The 18,650-nt window shown below is 37.3% G+C and overlaps 2 protein-coding genes across 2 annotated transcripts; both read right to left on the bottom strand.

The window, feature by feature from the left end:
- Positions 1-1,663: 1,663 nt before the first annotated feature.
- Positions 1,664-7,267, bottom strand: selenop2 (selenoprotein P2). Its single transcript, XM_057857879.1, has 5 exons — positions 7,188-7,267; positions 6,723-6,979; positions 4,944-5,156; positions 4,416-4,524; positions 1,664-2,956 (listed from the first exon to the last, which is right to left on the bottom strand). The coding sequence occupies exons 2-5, from the start codon at positions 6,947-6,949 to the stop codon at positions 2,690-2,692; spliced, it is 816 nt and encodes a 271-aa protein (XP_057713862.1). The 5' UTR covers positions 6,950-6,979; positions 7,188-7,267; the 3' UTR covers positions 1,664-2,689.
- Positions 7,268-9,996: 2,729 nt separating this feature from the next.
- si:ch73-382f3.1 (uncharacterized protein LOC100151273 homolog) lies at positions 9,997-18,357 on the bottom strand. The gene is made up of 4 exons (XM_057857774.1): positions 17,935-18,357; positions 17,660-17,819; positions 12,956-13,131; positions 9,997-11,510 (listed from the first exon to the last, which is right to left on the bottom strand). Exons 1-4 carry the CDS (start codon positions 18,082-18,084, stop codon positions 11,130-11,132), a joined length of 867 nt encoding a protein of 288 aa, XP_057713757.1. The 5' UTR covers positions 18,085-18,357; the 3' UTR covers positions 9,997-11,129.
- Between the last annotated feature and the right edge of the window lie 293 nt (positions 18,358-18,650).

Below are 18,650 nucleotides of genomic sequence, written 5' to 3'. Positions count from 1 at the left end.
ACATACATGGCCAATCAAGGGATCATTCTGTCATTCACAGTCCAAACTGAAAACTTCTCTAGGCTACTACTTTCACATTAGATGCTTGCTTAAATATCCATAGTAGAATACATCTATAATCAACCTTCAAAGTGCATTTGTACAACCTGTTTCTTTTTGCACAAGATTCAGAGGTGGAAAAACTTGAAATAGCTGAGCAAACCGCCCATACTGGAATTTACCGCCCATGCAAAAATGTCTCGCCTATACAGGAATCTCCTTGTTGCACACATCATACATCATAACAGTTGAATGAGCTAACAGTGTTCAAATTCTCAGCTTTTGAAATGTACTTAAAATATTGCAAATTATTTTAAAATTAATGCAAGTTACCTAAACAGTTATTGTTTGTTGATGTTTTTTTTTTTTTTTTTTTTTTTTTTTTAAAACTGTAATGCATTTTAGCTAGTAGAATGTTACTGTGTAAATCAATTTGCGAGTCCTCGAAAATCAGTGCAACATTCTACAGTATATGGAGCACAATCTCCTGTGTGAGGGGGATCCCCTCTAGATCTATTCATATTTCAATAAAACATTATTAACAAAGAAATAATGGAAATTATATTAATATTCTTCCCTCTTATTGTACACATGAATGGCTCAGCGTGTTGTCTGCTTATCACCTGGCATAGACTCCAGCTCCTTACAACCCTGGGCAGGATAAAAGTGGAATTTAAAATGTGATTGGCTTGTGTGTCATGTTTCTTACAATTAAATGTTTGTTTATCAACACTTATACAAAACTGTACACGTTTTTATGGTACCCTATTTAGCTGAATACATTTTGGGAACCTTTGTCTTATTGAGTATAACAACAATTTTAGACCTTGGTAATATTTGATTTTTAATTCCATGAAATCAATCTAATATCGTAATGTACCTTAGCATTCTTTGAGAAGAACAACAAAAACAAGGGATTAATAATAAGTTCAGATGTATTTATTAGAGCTGTCAAACGGTTAAAATGTTTAATCAAGTTAATTACAGCTTAAAAATTAATTAATCGTAATTAATCGCAATTCAAACCATCTATAAAATATGTCATATTTTTCCTTAAATTATTGTTGGAATGGAAAGATAAGACACAGGATGGATATATACAGTCAACATACGGTACATAAGTACTGTATTTGTTTATTATAACTGTAAATCAACAGATGGCATTAACATTAACATTCTGTTAAAGCGATCCATGGATAGAAAGACTAGTAGTTCTTAAAAGATAACTGTTAGTACAAGTTATAGAAATTTTATATTAAAACCCCTCTTAATGTTTTCGTTTTAATAAAATAAGTAACATTTTCATTTAAAAAATAAACTAATAGCCCGCCATTGTTGATGTCAATAATTACACAATGCTCATGGGTGCTGAAGCCCATAAAATCAGTCGCACCCAAGCGCCAGCAGAGGACGACAAAAATCCAAAAAACACAAGTAACAAGTGGACATTGCACTGTGCTGTCATTTTAATCTGTTTGCGCGGGGCATGTGCGTTAATTGCGTCATATTTTAACGTGATTAAATAAAAGAATTAATTACCGCCCGTTAATGCGATAATTTTGACAGCCCTAGTATTTGTATGATAAAAACAAAGACCAAAAATGATAAACATTGGCTATAATGTACCCTATTTTTCGGACAATCAGGTCCAGTCACATCTTTTAAAATTGTAATTGTTTTTTTGATTTATTTTATTGTTTTATTTATTGGTTTGATGAATGACAAATGTGTTTTTTGAGCATTTTACTAGAGCAATATAATACAGTCATCCTCCAACAATGGGAGGTCATTAGGCACAACCAGAAGTCATATATAAAACACAATGGATTATTAGGCACACTGTCAATTTTTGGGAAAAATAAAATAATTTTAGTTCACCTTATAGTCTGACAAATACGATCTAGAACCTGGATGATGATCATTTATTATTATCCTGCATGCAAGTAATAACTAATACGAGTAATAATATCAGAAAAACTAAAACCTGTTCATCTTGTCTCCCAGGTTCTTGAAAGGAATCACAACCTCAATGAAACAACTGAACTCAAATGAGTAACATACTAAATTTTGAGTGTTTGTGTACGTCTGTGCTGTAAAATCAAGCACTAGTGTGCTCCTGCACACTACAGGCTAAAGGCAGTATGAGTATGCCCTCTACTGGCAAATTTGTATTATACAGGAAACAAGACACCAATGAGTCACAAATGAATTAATCAGGCCTGATTTAAAAGTTTCAATACAATCGGTTCATGGGTGACAGACGAGTAGGACTTCAAAATTAGATTGGATGAGAACAACAAAACGAAGAACAACTTCGGTGGTGTCTTGACAGACCTTCAGCCTATAATAAATGTTATCATTACGATAGGTAATTATAATCTATGAAGAACAGGAAAGAAAGAATATTTAATCAATAAAGAGACAGAGACATGCTTAGCATCAATGCAATGGATTCTCTAGTTCTGAGAAACAGCAACTTTCAGATCTACTATTTGTCTCTCCACACACATCCATCCACAGCTTCCTGTAGCCAGGTTAGAGACTGTAGGCTTCATTAATGTGAGTAGACAAGGAGGAACAGAAGATACTGCCTCTTCACAGAGGGAGAAAATACGAACCTAACAAAACAAATATAAACTAAAATTCAATCTTAATTATCATTTCCAGCATGGACACTGTGGTTTGAGGGAGTATGAGAGTTGGGATTATGATAGCGGTGATGATGATGATGGTGGTGATGATGAAGAGGCCTTTGAGTTGTATTCTGGTCAAGGTGATGATGTGATTGATTCTGGTAGCCGTGAGGTAGATGAGAATGGTCATAATGGTGTTTAGGCACTTGATTTTTGGGTAAAGCCATGGTGTTGTTGACGTTATCATTTTTTGTGATGATGCCATTCATTGCTGTAAAATTAGCCTGAGGATGATAAAATGATACAGTTTACTATTGATCTGGATTTGGTTTCTCAGCCTCACATGGGTTACTGTTCAGTTAAATAAAGTGATCAAAAATTTAGAACAAACACGTAACATGATGCAGCGGAATTCTAGTTGACTTCTAAAGTTTGGTAAAGCTCTTTTAGTAATTCTCATTAGATTTTGCAGGATCTAATGTGACAGGTGGGATGAAATGAAAACACATTTTGAATGGGATGATAGGCTGATGCGTTGATGACTGCAATTGCTGCACCCGCCAATCAGCATGGACTGGCTCAAGTGGTCAGCTCGAAAACCCTCTGCCCAAATTCAATGGGTAATTAGTTGTAGATTGAAATCAGAAATTTAATGTATTTTTTTGTCTCAAATGAACGAAATTTTAAAAAATAAATAAAAAAGTTAGAAGACAAAAAATATTTATATCATCCGTGGACCTATATATAATGCTCCATAATTTTATTCTTCTCTTAAAAACTGAGCTACGAATATAATATCTCATTTTTGATCAGGTTCATTTTTCTTTTAATTAACCTTTATTACAGTGTTGCCATTCGGTGGGTATCACTGTTACCATAGCTGTCAGCTTTCACCATATTCAACTCAAGTTTGCACTGTCACTGCCATTGCACTGCTAATTCCATAACATTGTCACATACATCTCACTAAGTAATATGCTCTCAGACATGTCTCTCTGTGGTTACTGCATAATCTGGGTAGTACATAAGCAATATTTACACAGTTACATTATAGCACTGTTACAACAATATTTATGCACAAACTCTCATTTGCACTAGTACTGTAAATTGTCATATACGCACTGTTATATTTCCACTACATCACCACTCTCTGCTAGTCACTTATTCGCTTTATTCCCAATTTATAATTGTAAAACTGTAAATGCAGATTTTCTTGAAGTGTTGACGGAAACACACTTAATTTCCTCATTAAAAGAACAGGAAAGAACGTCACAAAAAGCTTTTCTTGATGGGAAACGATGTTTTTGCTCTTCCTCAAATCAATACGTCATACTGTGGCTTAATTTGGATGGTCGCCTTCTGATGGCGAGCCAATACGAGGAAAGAAAAGGGAGCTGCAGACATGAGCAGGAAGCGACTATCTGCTTGAATACCATGGCGGAATGCAAAGCGGTTTTTGTAGATCGGTCAATGTTCCAAATTTTGTCTGAAATACTCTTAATGTCCTCATAAAAAGAGGAGCAAAGAACGTCATAAAAAGGCTTTTTATTTTTTATTTTTTAATTGAGAAACCATGCTTTCGCGAGTGTGACAAGAAAAGCCATTGTCCATTTATATTTATTTTAAGTTTGTTTTTTGAAAGCTCTGGAACAGGTCTCAATCGGATCTTTCCCAGATTGCTATGCGGAATACAGTCATAACGGATATATTGGAACAATCAATCTGGTGCAAGGTTATACTCACAGTACAATTGCAGATGTTTTTAAGATAGGTAGCTCTGATGGCAGCCTCAACATAAGGTTTTTGCAGGAAACTGTAAGGAAGCACTATGTGGAATGTGAGGAGACCACACCTGGACAAAATATCGTCATCAGATGTTAGGGTTAAATATTAATTCATGTCTAATCTAACTATAGAAAAATACTCAGAAGAGGCATTGTCTTTTTAATGAGTCCTGAGCAGAGGCTCTGAGCTCAAAGGCTCAAACAATAACGTTTTTTTAAGACACATGAAAGCAGGAACATTGGCATACAAGGAATGAGACAAAAGGCTGCCACTAGTATCAGATTTCACTCAGCATAAAATGTCTGCTCCTTGTTTTACAAGATGTAACACAACACTTGACATAGCATAAACGTGATAATTGGTTAAACACAATAACTCCAACATTAGACTACAAAAATGACCTTTGACATTTCGAATTTCCTCATGCAGTGAAGCCAAGCTTACTAAGAATATTGGTTGTTTCTTGTGAGGAGGGGGCTGAGTTACCTGTCATAGACAAGGAAGTCATCTTTGTCACCCTCCAGGACCTCCCACACATCGTTTTGAAAGGGAGCCTGCTGGTACACCGGAACTTCAGGAGGCGCTATTCTCTTCAGCTCCCAGTACATCGCTCTGGACAGAGAGTCCCGCTCATTGACTATCATGAAAGACACCTCTGTCAGGTTGCTCCGGTTCAGCCTGTCACGCAGGTCTCTGATTCTAAAGATTGAGAGATAAGAATAAAGAATCAAATTTCAATACAGGTAGTCCCCGGGTTACGAACGATTTCCGTTCCTATGCTAGCAAAGTAATCCGAATTTTCGTGTAAATCAGAACTAACCTTTTAAGTACCCCGAAAATACCCCTTAAATCTAAAAATAAAAAAAATGGAGACAAAATGGCGGATGAGACTCTGGCGTCGTATAATCGAAATCACGTAAATCGGGTATGTCGTAACCCAGGACTACCTGTAATTACAATATGAAAATTATGTCGTAAAATGTTTCATGTCAATATTTTCAATTGAAAAGACAATTCTGTTTCAGTTCATATTTCTTATGAATGTTGGCCATTATAATCAAACAAAATCAAGAGTTTAATCAATATGTTACACTAAAAAGTAATGAAATGACAACATTAGAAATTAAAAAAACAAAACAAATGTTCGTCATTTTTTGATTTGTTTAAGTAATTTTAGAACCATAATTGACACTGCTGCATATTTTTTCTACAAAAATTCTATTTTTTCCTGCTTATAACTCATTATTAGCTTCACTTAAATTTTTACTCTCTCATGTTTGCACGAATTGCCTCTTCCCTTGTATGAAAATATTCAGGTAATGTTCCAGATAACAGACCGACATTGAATAAACGTTGATTTTCCATCAAAATCATGTATGGTTGATATCGAAATTTTCGACGTCAAGTGACGTTGAAACAACGTTGTTCTATGGAATGTCAGGCGATGGTTGGGTTAACATTGTTTTAGAGTTGATGAACTAATGTTGACAAATTGTTGATTTAAGATTGACCAGGAAATATGATTGAAAAGTCATTGAATTATGTATGAACGGGCGTTTTGGTCAAAAACATAACATTGATTCAGCTTTGTTCCAATATTATTAATAATCGAAATGACGTTCAGGTTTTGTAAGGATTTCACCGATGAAACAACATTTAATTGAGGGTGTAAAAGTGACGTTGATTCAACGATATAAGAACGACAGCGGAATGTTGATCCAACATCTTTTCAACGTCGGTCTGCTATCTGGGGTATTTCAACTCGTCATTAGTTTGCTACAGTTTTGTCTTGCCTTGTTTTTGGCTCAATTACACTACTCATAAAAAAGCTAGCATTACCATAATTAGAGAAATCAGCAGTACCAAGCTAAAATACAGTATGACCTTTTCATTAACAGAATTTTACTTTATCTTAACTTCCAATTGCACATTTCCATCTGTTTAGCGTTTTTGTATTTTTATATAACTTTCTGTTCTCTTCAAGATAACACAAATGATTTATTTTTTCATTTCAACTACAAATTACGTCCATTTCTTTGCCTTTCTGTGAATCCTCCATTCTCTTTGTACCTTTTGTATCCTGTTCATGACATAGATCAGGTAAATCTGACTTCCTGATGTGAAAATATAAGTCTGATGGCTAGGGCTAATAGTTACGTTGATAAAGTTTTTTTGTTGTTGTTGCATTTTGAACTGATAATCTCTATGACACTGTTTTCATAGCACATCTTCTTTCTGATAAACATAAAATCATTATTTTCGTACTTGGAGGCCTGAGTGAGACAAAACTGTCAGCTCGCTTTCAGTAGTGCCACCACCACGACACTTCCCAGTAATTCCTGCATGGGTGCTTGTCCTTTTATATCCCAATAGGGAGCAGGTTTACAGATCCTGGTGCCAGCGTCCTCTGCCTCGACCAACAGACTGGTATGGGAGGCTAAAAGCAGACCTGGCAAGGCCATGCATGTCCACAGCAACAGGTGGGAGAACATTGTTCCCTCTGTCTGTCAAAACAGACCTGCCTGAAAGAGCACATGATTAATCCAGGCATGTTAGATTTATTAAGTGGCAGCATTTTGCAAGGAGTAATACATGTGTACTGTAAACACACACGGAGTTTTCAAATAAAAAATAACTGATGAAAAGTACTTTACATTTGGATTGCTATTAAACAAATAATAATTTTATGTATCTAGATAAAGTCCAACAATAGCAACTGGATGAGCTCACCTCTGTTGTATCTTTGCTGTCTGTTTGACCCTAAGAGATGTTTACACTTCTGCTGATTTTTAAAGCTTTTGGGCTGGACTCTTCCTCCAGATCAAACAGAAGGTGGAGAGAAACACCATCCCCAATGTAACACCCAGTCCAAAGTTCATACCACATTTTTAACATTCAAACAAGTTTAAAAGTAGCTTGTGTACAGCAAATTGGTAAAACGACTGACTGTGGTCAGGCCTTTTAGCTTTGGTTAGATGAGAACACAAAGATTGTCAATATGGTGTGTCTCTTTGCATAAACAATAGTTTTCTTTTTTTTAATCAGGTGTGCACTTTTGTGCCCCCCCCCAACCACCCACCCACCCACAAGCTTCAATGTACTAAATCTAGTAGATGTATCCATTGTTTTTGGAACTTTTGCGCAAGAACTCCATAGGTGGAGTTTGACTTTTGAGGTCACAACAAGTTGATGACCCCAAAATGCAGTGTCAACAATAAAATTAACTTACAAGAATATTTATAATAATGAGATGAAAATTAGTGTTTTTATGTTTCCCATCATTCTTGAGGGGAATTCTAAATCAGGCTGCTTAGGACAGCTATACTTTTCGCCAAGATCATCATCCATTGAATATGGTACGCCCGCCGGTGTCGTGCCAATGTAGTTACCCTCGTCAAAAATTGTGTCCCCTGGGTGGAGCCGCTGCGCTGCACTGATTTGCTTGATTTCCGTGTTTTGATGATGTAGTTATCTACGAGGTTTTAAAACATGGCCCATCCATAAAAAAAACTCTTTTTTTTCTGTCGTATAACGTAACATACGTACTGAAGGTAAAAAAAGGGAACGTTTCACTGTTTTACTCTTATAATGACCTATAACTGTTATTACTGTAATTCAAGTCCTGTATGGAGTTTCTCCAGTTTAATAAACGTTGATGTCCAAAATGTATAACTGTGGTTCTTTTCTGGCTTCAATTTATTAAGTCGCCATAACTCATAACTAATATGTGTGTGCGCACCCTGAGAATTTTTGACAGGGGTAAATACATTGGCAAGACACTGGTGGTGGCTCTGTTGTAAAAATTGGCGTCTTTAGTGGGGCAAATTGAAACTCTGCTCACCATTTTGATGGTGGTCCCTAGTGTTTCATGGTCCACATTTTCAATCCTTGGTTCTTGCTCAGTAGTTGTTGTCACCTTTTAAAGCTTGGGTTTGAAAAAATTACGGGTTTGAAAAAATTACGTATATCCATCTTGCTTCTTCGGTCCTCGGGTGGTTTTGGCAAAGCAAAGCAAATGACCGTATAAGGTGCTTTTTTGCTCATTTCATTCATTTTTGTTGTTTGTTTTATTGCTTTACAAGTTTTATAGACAACATTTTACCGGAAAATTCTTAATTTTAAAATCATATAAAATACACTTTTCGGCCACCAGGGGTCCTGGCCCCCTTGGCCCCCACTTAAACTCCGTTTATGGCAAGAACTCTAGGAAAAGCACACACGTGTCGTACTATCTTTGACTTTACAAACTCGACATTATTTACAAGCCCAGTGACAAAAATTGGGCAGTGAGGCAAACTCCACGTGACTCAAACCCTACACAGTTTGATCTTTGGAACAAAGCAAGAGGCCCAAATCAATGGCAATCAGCACCAGAAGATCAAAGTGAAAAACCCTGCACAGACAGAAAGCATTTTTAACAGTAAATAGTGCTGTGCAATCAGTTACGCTTTCTTCAGTATAATTACTATACAGTCAGTGAAGCACACACAGTTAATTTTCTATGTTAAGTAGTTCAGGTCACAAATTTCAAAATTAAATACTTCAGTTCCAAAAATTGCTTATAAGTACACGAATGAACGTGTTACCAAAAAAATGTTCACAAAGCCAAAATATATGATGTAGTGCTGCAACGATTATTTGATTAACTCGAGTATTTGATTAGACAAAAAAATTGGAATTCAATTTTGTTGCTTCGAGTATTCGTTTAATTAGAGTGGCGCTGTAATGGTTTATTTTGAAAGTGTTTACATTTAGTTTTATTGATTTGGGTAGACACACTGCCCTCTGGTCTGCCTCATTTCACATGGCTGAGTCCGACTGCTCCCTGTTAAGACCAACGTAAACTACGTTTTTGTTTGGGCTAATGTTTAATGCATTCGTAATTTAGTTTATAGGTATATTTTGTCATTTGTTGTGGGAAGATGAGTCTGAACCACTGGAAAAAAAAAAAAAAAAAAAAAACGTTACCATTTTATAGCATAAGCATATAGCTGACTTTTGCTAGCCAATTGTTCTTTTTGCTGTACATAGTTCCTTTTTTTTTTTTTTTTAATAACGTTTGAGGCTCATCCCAGGTATTTTAATTTTTCCATGTTCCTTATCCGATTACTCGATTATTCGAAATAACTAGTTCATCGATTAATCGACTACTAAAATAATCGATAGCTGCAGCCCTAATATGATGTTTATGTTATATTAAAGTCTGCCAGAATTATTCACTTCCATCACAAGGTTGTTTTATTTATTTTATTTTTTTTTTTAAGTTTATGAATTGCTTCTACTCCTTATGGGGTCACAGGTAAACTGGAGCTATCTCAGCTGACTTAGGAGAGAAGTCTGGTCGCTAGTTAGTCTCCAAAACAAAACCATTCATATAGCATATACTAGTACTGTAGTATACAGTATGTACTTGAAATGAATGAACATGGGGTGGAATGCGGAAACACAGTTTAGGAGGCTTATTCAACTGAAAACTTTTCACTGTGGACCAGAATATATATATATATATATATATATATATATATATATATATATATATATATATATATAACTATAAAGTATGTTCTGTGTTAGGGCAGGGTAGGCAAAACTAATCCGGACCAAAGTGGGGAAAGAGAGGAATATGAGGCAAAGTTTCAGAAGCGCGGCTTTTATTTCATGGTATAAACATGAATATCTATTGACAGATTACTTTTTGTTTGAAGCTACCCACGTATGAAGTGAGCAAAAACATTTCTCGCAATAACTGCAACAAGCCTGCAAAATATTAACTTTACCAGACTGTGTTGCAATCTTTATTTGAAATGCTTTTGCGCTTGTGTGTATCCTGGGATTTTTCTCCCTTCTATCTCTGTAAGAAGGTCTTAGGAGGCATGCTACATTTTAAGGAGTCAAACTCATTTGTTGCAGGCCACATATACAGTATATAAAGACCATGAGCACTGCCATGAGCTGTTTAATACATCTATATGTATATACCATTAAATAAAAGCCACAATTTGGAACTTTAGTCTCATATTCATCTTTTGATCTGGAACCTACATGTCTATAGCATACAATAAAAACAAAGGACCTTGCCATTCCAATACTTTTGGTGGGGACGGTATGTGTTTGTGATAATAAGTTTTATTTTGTCGCATTGCTTAAATTCTTGGTAACCCTGTCAGCCCCTGTGATAGTGGCAGTCCTTCTACACATTCATTCTTTACTAAAAGGAAAAGGGAAGACCTACTTACTAAACAAAGCTGCTGCCTACATTTAGCATCATAATTACATTCACCCTAATGTGTAAAAAATATTATACATGCTTGTAGAACATTTTAGGGGTACAACAGAGACAAAAACCGGATTATGTAATAATTCCTGCCTTATTATGGTTCATGCAATGCCTAAATTGAACGGGCTATATGATAAAGTTGGAACAGACATTTTGTCTTCATTTGATGTCCTTTAGTTTTCTATGCAAGGCCTGTCTGGTCATACCGCTCATTTTGTCAATTTTCAAGCCTCAACATCACCTCAGTATGGTACATTCAAGGTTTGCTCAGCAAAGTTGTGTGGCAAATTTAAAAAACAACCCCCCCCCCCCCTCCCCCCCGATATATCTAAGGAAAGCAAAGCCTGTTAAAGCGATCACTTATATTGTTTTAAAAGCCAAACAAGCAGCACTGATCAGGACAAGACACCTAGAAGGTCTTCTTCATCATTGTCTCCAACACCTGTTGGGCTGTCACAGTTGGCCATGAGTCCCAGGCCCAACTCTGCTAGTTCTTCGCAGCTCATGTCCGTCGTGACCATTATTTTGGTTTCCAGGCGATTACATAGAGTTCGATATGATGGTAACGGATAACCTAGCTCTCTCAGGTATTCGTAGCCTTTGGTACCAACTGCGCTTCGGATCTTTCTGGCCTTAAGGATAGTTTCCGGAGACCACACAGCTCGTCTAGATCGCTTGGTGAGAGACAGGGCACGGATCTGGTCCTCATATAGAAAGTTCTGGAGTCCCTTCTCAATACGGTCGAGCCGGTAGAGACGTTTCTTCATCTCCTCTGCCTGACACGCACAAACAAAAAAAAAAAAAGATATGATATGAAGAAAACCATCGTCACTGTTATGATGCATCTGTTATTCTTCTATCAACAGTTATCTCAATTAACAAGAACACTTAACCAGACCAATGATATTATAACAATAATAGTAACTATATATATACTACAGGCGGAACAATTAATTAATTAATCGACAACTATTTTGATAACCAATTAATTGTTTAGGACCTTCTTCACCTTGAACATGTCTAAAGTCTTGAAATTATAACATATATATATAACTTCTCAATTGTAAATATCAAATTTCTTCATTATATTTTTGTTAAGTCAAAGTAGGACATGAACAAAACTCTGCTTTTACTTTGGAAAACAACAATTCACAATTTTGCCAATTTTTGGACATCTTACTGACTAAACTAGCTTCTTAATAAGGCTGCAGTTAAACCGATTAATAAATCAGTTGCCAACCAGTCTGATAATCGATAATGTTGTAGACTATAGTTAAGTCAGAAAGCTGTGTAATAAATCATTTTTGTCACTATATTTTACTTACAATGACTATACAAATAATATGTATTGTTATTAGTGCTGTAAAAACGCTTAACATTTTCAATCGCCATTAATTGCATACAGCCGATAGTTACCTCATGATTAATCACTTTTTAAATTGTTATTAAATGCAAAAATGATTATATATTTAAATTTTAAATACACCTATTAGCACAAGGGTGGACAAATGTGCATACTGTACATTACATACCTTATTTTTTTTCAAATGGGGGGTTATTTCCTATTTTTCAGGCATGTGGTATCATTCTAACCCACATTCAAGCAACAATTTTACCTTGAGTTGATTTGTAAAAGTTATATATTTCATACACGACTTAAAATAAACTGTAATAGTGTTCATGTAAATTGGCAACAGTCGAGCCAAACATTCCTTCTCAGCAAAATGAACAGCCGGACGCATCTGATTGGTATGCTACTGTTTGCAAATAAATAAACCTCATTTTATACTCATAGGCTCTAAGCTTTACAGGGAATTTACACAGAATTTAGGCTAGCCAGGATTTTGTGTGTGTGTGTGTGTGTTCCTCACAGGTGTCACTGTGGTTTTCGCACACTAAAGTTGAAAAATTTTGCTGATTACGGTTCAAGCGGCAATGAGAGAAGCAACTGGAGCCTCGAAGGTGGAGCTTCATGTATTTCATCCAAACATGCGCTAATGGGTCACGCAAGAGACCAGGTAGGTGAGGTTCTTGTGCTTAGTAACTAAGCATCAACCTATACGCTAGCTTTGTGTAGCTGTTTATTGTCATTATGCCAAAAGTCCTGCTGAGGTTCATGCCAGACTGATTATACAGGCCCACTTCTATCTAACCAATCGATATATCTTCCCACTCCCATATAAGGCCAGTCAGTAACCATTACAGTAAAATGGGACCTTACCTCCTTCTGCAGTCTCACTGTGTGCTGCATCTCTTTCTCCAGTTGTTTCTTAAGCAGGTGGCATTGTGTGCAGGACTGCTGGTCCACAGCTGTCCTATTTCCATTTTCCTCTTCAAGGCCAAGCAGTGGAGTGCGTCTAGCATAGCCATGGTCACCAACATTCAGTTCCTTCTCCACTATAGACAGATAGACATCATACATTCAAGTATTTTGCTTCCTTTTCTGATGGTCCCACAACACTATTACACAAACTTTCTATGAAGACGGGAGGTAAGACAGCAGACCGTTCAAAAGTAATTCTTTTTTTTTTTAAGCAAAGGTAAATGGAGAGTACTTATATACTGCATTTATTTACATTGTTACAATGCCCAATGCACTTTACATTAGCACAAATTTACCCTTTCACGCACACATTCACAATAATGCTGCTGCCATGCAAGGCAGGTTTAGTGCCCTGCCCAAGGGCAATTTAACAGTGGGCAGTTGTAGCCAGGAATTGAACTGCTGACCCTTCGGACCCAGGACAACTCAAGTTACCAACTGCGCGACGGTCGCCCATCAAAAGAAATCACTAAGGCAGGGGTGGGCAAACCGGTCCTCGAGGGCCGCAGTGGGTCCTGGTCTTTGTTCCAACTGATTCAGCACACACAGTATAACCAATGAGGTTTCAGTGGAAACAAGGAGCACCTGACTGCAATCAACTGATTGCACTTGTAGGAAACCAGATTGGTGAAAGGCTGTCCTCATGATGGGTATGAACAAAAACCCGCACCCACTGCGGCCCTTTGTGGAATTAATTGCCCACCCCTGCACTAAGGCATTTTGAGACAGCTTCTATTCAGTTCAAATCATCAAAGATGTTCTCAATTGTTGTGTGCCACAAATATTCAGCGTGCCAAAATATAGCAAAATGCTTTGCACATTATTGTGTATATAAGGAACACTGTTTCAGATATATAGAATACACACTTACACACAGTTTTTAGGGATGTCACAATTAGAGATGTCCCGATCCGATATTTGGATTGAATCGGACGCCGATATGGGCAAAAAAATGCACATCGGTATCGGATCGGAACACGGGAAAAATTCCGATCCAGTTTTTTTTTTTTGAAAGTCTGGTCCGGGTTTTCCAGCGCACCGATTTACATAATCCAGTTTTTGCTTCGGTTCCCTAAAATCCGATCCGCATTTTACGGCACACCCTCAACACACATCATTTACATTACCGTCTCTCAATTTGCCGAGAGACTTTATCGGTAAAAATGTCAGCTGTGTGGGATCATTTCCCCTTAAAGGACGACAAAGACGAAGAGACAGAGAGCAACATATGCCACAATAAAGTCAAGCGTAGTGGTAAAGCTGTAAGAAGTTTTAATACGACCAACCTAATCAAGCATTTAGCGAAATACCACCACAAACAATATGAGGAGAATGTTAAGAAAACCGAAGACAAAAAGAAAGGTCCTACGCAACTAACACTGGCAGAAACTTTTGCTGTGCGTGACAAACTGGCACTCTACAGTCCCACAGCCATTGCCGAAGAATTCATTCTGGATGACGAGCCATTATCTCACGTGAGTAAAGACGCACCATCCAACACGCGATTCGGCCGTGGAAGATTCGAGAACGATTCACAAACATCCAAATTCCGATTACTGAAATATGTCAACGGACTAAGCGGAAGATAATGGATGGATGGATGGAAATATGTCAAGTAAAGCGGAACTAATACACTGCGCGGTCTTCGGGACACAATGAGAACCTGACGGCATTGCGTACCGAAAGTAAACATAACTTGTCTTAGACCCGGGTAATGCCAATGCTCAACTCACGGCTTTAGCTCAACTCATGTCGCTGGGTAAAAAACACAAGAATACCTGACTGCTGCTGACAGCTGCTACAAACTACATCAACGTCGTTTTACTAGAGATAATAGATATCATATGTATATAGAACCAGATGCTACACGACAGCCTCGACTGCGTTAGCAACATTGAAGTATTGAAAACCAGATGCGTTAGTAAACAGCCGCCATCTTAAAGCAGAAGACTTCCCTAGTAGGCTGTTGCGAACCTTCCAAGCGAACCTAATTAACTTTTTATCTAAAATACTCCTAAATCGGCAAAATCTTGACTTGAATCTATCTTCAAAACAGTTTTAAAACTTTCACATGTCGAAAGTAGACAGAGGGAAATTATGGAATAACGGGAGCAATTTTAACAACTTTAACAGTTGATTCGCAAGATTAAATAAATTGAATGTAGTTTAAAGCTGCTGATACAGAATGGGGACTTGAGTATTTTATTTACTGTTTTAAAATGTTAACTTGATACTGAAATAGTCGTTTATTTAAACCTGAGAGGCTTTTTATACAATTTTTGTAACTAATGCATGAAACATTAAAAGCATCTGATAGCTTGGGGGATTTGGGGGATTTTCCACTGAGGTTGTTGGTGTGTTTTGCTTTTTTTAAGACAGTTTACAATATTATTTGCACGTTTTACTGACTGACTATGCCATTTCTGTTTGTTATTTAGAATGTTTTGTGTTTGTCACTGAATAAACAGGTCAGTTTCTTGTTACCAACCGTTGTGTGTTATTCAAACTCACCTAATTCAGCTGGCTAGTTGTTATCAAGAGTACTAAAACCTTTTTCAACATGAGTCTGACAACTAAGTAAGGAGGCTAAATAACTTTAACCTTTAACACATGCTCAGATAGGTCGGTATCGGTATCGGCCAGTATCGGTATCGGATCGGAAGTGCAAAACAATATTGGTATCGGATCGGAAGTGCAAAAACCTGGATCGGGACATCCCTAGTCACAATAATATGACATCACAATATTAAAACTTTCTCAATATCATGTTTTGTCTTTGTTTACAATCATGAGTCGTTGCTGCCTGAAAAGTATTTTAGTGTCAGCTATATACATAGGCACATGAAAAAAAACTGTTTTGGAAGTATATGAAAGTAAACACAGATTGGTTGAATGGATAGAAATGTAGTCTATATGATATGAACATGTCTTTTTCACAAAAACCTGTGGAAAATGCACAAAAATCATCTAAACTATTGGAGAAGTACGCAGTTAACCAGCAAAAAAAAAAAAAAAAGTTTCATATACCTTATTTAGTTGCTTCGCCCCATCTATATCGTACATCTTCAATACCCTGAGCTATCCCACGATATCACAATAATTATCGCACTGTGTGATTAAAACTGCCATTATCGTGAGCTTAAGATTCACATTTTGTTACATCCTTAATAATTATAAGTTTTGGAGCTGTCGATGGGCCATGATTTCCAAATAAATTCTTTAAAAATCAAACAATGTGATTTTCTGTTTTTTTTTTTTCCCCCACATTCTGTCTCTCATGGTTGAGGTTTACCCATGTTAACAATTACATGCCTCTCTAATATTTTCAAGTGGGAGAACTTGCACAATTAGTGGTTGACGAAATACTTATTTGCCCCACTGTATGTCCTTTGAACATCTTCGGTGGAGAGGTTAGATCGGGCCTAAAAAAATCCAGCCCAAGCTGTCTCGAGCCGATCAATTTACTTGATTTGCAGGCCCGAGCCCGAAACCCCCCGCAATTTTATGTTATTTTTGTGAGGACTCAGGAGAAGAAGGAAATGCGGGAATGCGATACATGGTTGCATTTTGTGTGACCACATTAGTGACGATGCCTGTGCATAATGATAACAAATTAAAGCCCGTCTTTTGTAACGAATTCTCACAGTTAAACAAGACTGTAAGATGCATATTCAATAAACATTTATATCTTTTATATTTGTGTGTCTGTTCTATCAGTGGATTTGACATTGATTTTAATCTCTTGAAATAGGCAGAAAAAAACGTACGTTTTCTCAATGTTTATTATAAATGCATTTACACAACGAAATAACACTGGAAAAGTTCGTTAAATATATTTCTCGAATGAGAGCAAAGCGCCACATTCGTTTACTGTACATTCAGCGAAGCTGACACAGGTTTCTGTATATCATCTTCAACAATCAATTTGAAGCCTTTCCATACCCCACTCCTACCACTTTCTGAATCACACGGCATTCAGTGTTCTTACTCAGATATTCAGCATCACCAATGGAATACATATATTGTCCGCTGGCGAAATAGCGCAAGGACAGGCACACATTCTGCTCGATTGTGAGGGCCTGACTTCGGCCGGTTACATTAGAGATGTCCGCCTCGATCAACTGGCACAGGTAACGAATTCCCTCAGCTGAAAGTCTATATCTTTCATGGAGAACATCGTCCGGGTACGCCAGCGGATTTTGGCGGTCTCTAAATACTCGTGCCCTCCGAAGAGAGCCCCTCACAATCCACACACCAATGTCGTACAGGTCGTCCAGGTACGCTGTCATTGTCATGAGGACCCGTCCACGGAGGAGTGCTGTTTAAATCGAGCGTGGTTAATCGGAAACCTGGGGTTAAGCAAGATCTAATTCTGAGACGAGCAGGTTTGACATGTGGTGTATGTTGCCATGGCAAAATTCCCCAGTTTCAATATATGCACCGTTTGTAGTTAGCTGGGAAGTTAGGCTGCACGTGATGAAGTTACTCTCGAAGTTACCCTGATGAGCCAGAAAACCGGCTTCGTAGTACAGGCCACTGGTCATTAGTCAAAGATAAAATATTTACTTAAATGTAGCTCAGTAAATATGCAGTAGAAGTTACCAAGCTCAGGTTTCAAGGGCAGTAAAATGAATGGAGCTGTAACAGCAGGGTATGGAGGATCCCCAGCATTGAAGAGAGTTGGGATGGCATTAGGCTTCAATTTCTTTCCTCCAGCTGGAGACTTCGCCAACTCTTCAAACTGGCTTTCCTCAAAATGGTCCTAGATTATGAAGAGAAAAACGTATTTCTATGAAATACACACACCACAGTACTACCCACGTTAACTATATACAGTATGTTTCCCCCACCAAAAGACTGTCAGTTATAGTACTTACTTGGCAGAGTCTCGAATGTGGAGTTGGCTCAAAGTCACGTCGGCAATTCACAACCCATTTCTTCTTCCTGACAGGGTCTTTGGGGAATCTAAATAGCTGTTTTCCTATGCTGGTTGAATTAGAACAGTTAGGAGCCGAGCATCCGCCCATTGCACACAGAAAAAATATGACAACGTCAATGTTATTAGGTTGTTACACTGGCAGACGCGCTGCAAAGAGGTAATCATTACTTTGTGGAAATAAAATGTTGACGTTTTAATCGGGAAAAAAAACTCAATTCGTCAAACATTCGGTCAGTCACTTAACAGGGGTATTCGGTAAATTATTAATGCGATATTAAGACAATTAAAACAAAAATATTTCCATCTAACTAAATGTTTCTGACTTTGTTTGAGCCAAAATGGCATCCGCCACCTTGATGGATAAAATATGACGTCATGTATATGCCCGCACTGAACGCCTGAATAAAAAGAAAAAACACCGCCACAAATAACGTCAGAAAAGTAATAAGAATTAAATAAGGTTTGATTTAATACAGGTGTAGTATATTGTATTGCGCAGATTAAGAAATTATATTTAACTTCTAGATGATATTCAGGGGGGAAATGGTGCCAGCAAAACAGGCTGAATCGTATCCTCTTGTACGTGTATGGCCATAGACATAGATAACTAATGAGTGCTGTGAGTTAAACAAGAACGGCTGTTATTACTTGTCG

The sequence above is a fragment of the Corythoichthys intestinalis genome, chromosome 14 (genome assembly GCF_030265065.1).
Source record: "Corythoichthys intestinalis isolate RoL2023-P3 chromosome 14, ASM3026506v1, whole genome shotgun sequence".
Classification (NCBI taxonomy): Eukaryota; Metazoa; Chordata; class Actinopteri; order Syngnathiformes; family Syngnathidae; genus Corythoichthys; species Corythoichthys intestinalis.
The sequence above is the reverse complement of the archived record's forward strand: the minus strand, read 5'-3'. Positions and strand labels throughout refer to the sequence as shown.

Excerpts from the sequence above, each read along its gene's own strand:
- si:ch73-382f3.1 (XM_057857774.1), bottom strand. The coding sequence starts at position 18,084 with ATGGGCGGATGCTCGGCTCCTAACTGTTCTAATTCAACCAGCATAGGA. Across the intron at positions 17,820-17,934 it reads CACATTCGAGACTCTGCCAA|GACCATTTTGAGGAAAGCCA; the intron begins GTAAGTACTATA and ends TTCATAATCTAG. Across the intron at positions 11,511-12,955 it reads CAGTGAGACTGCAGAAGGAG|GCAGAGGAGATGAAGAAACG; the intron begins GTAAGGTCCCAT and ends TGTGCGTGTCAG.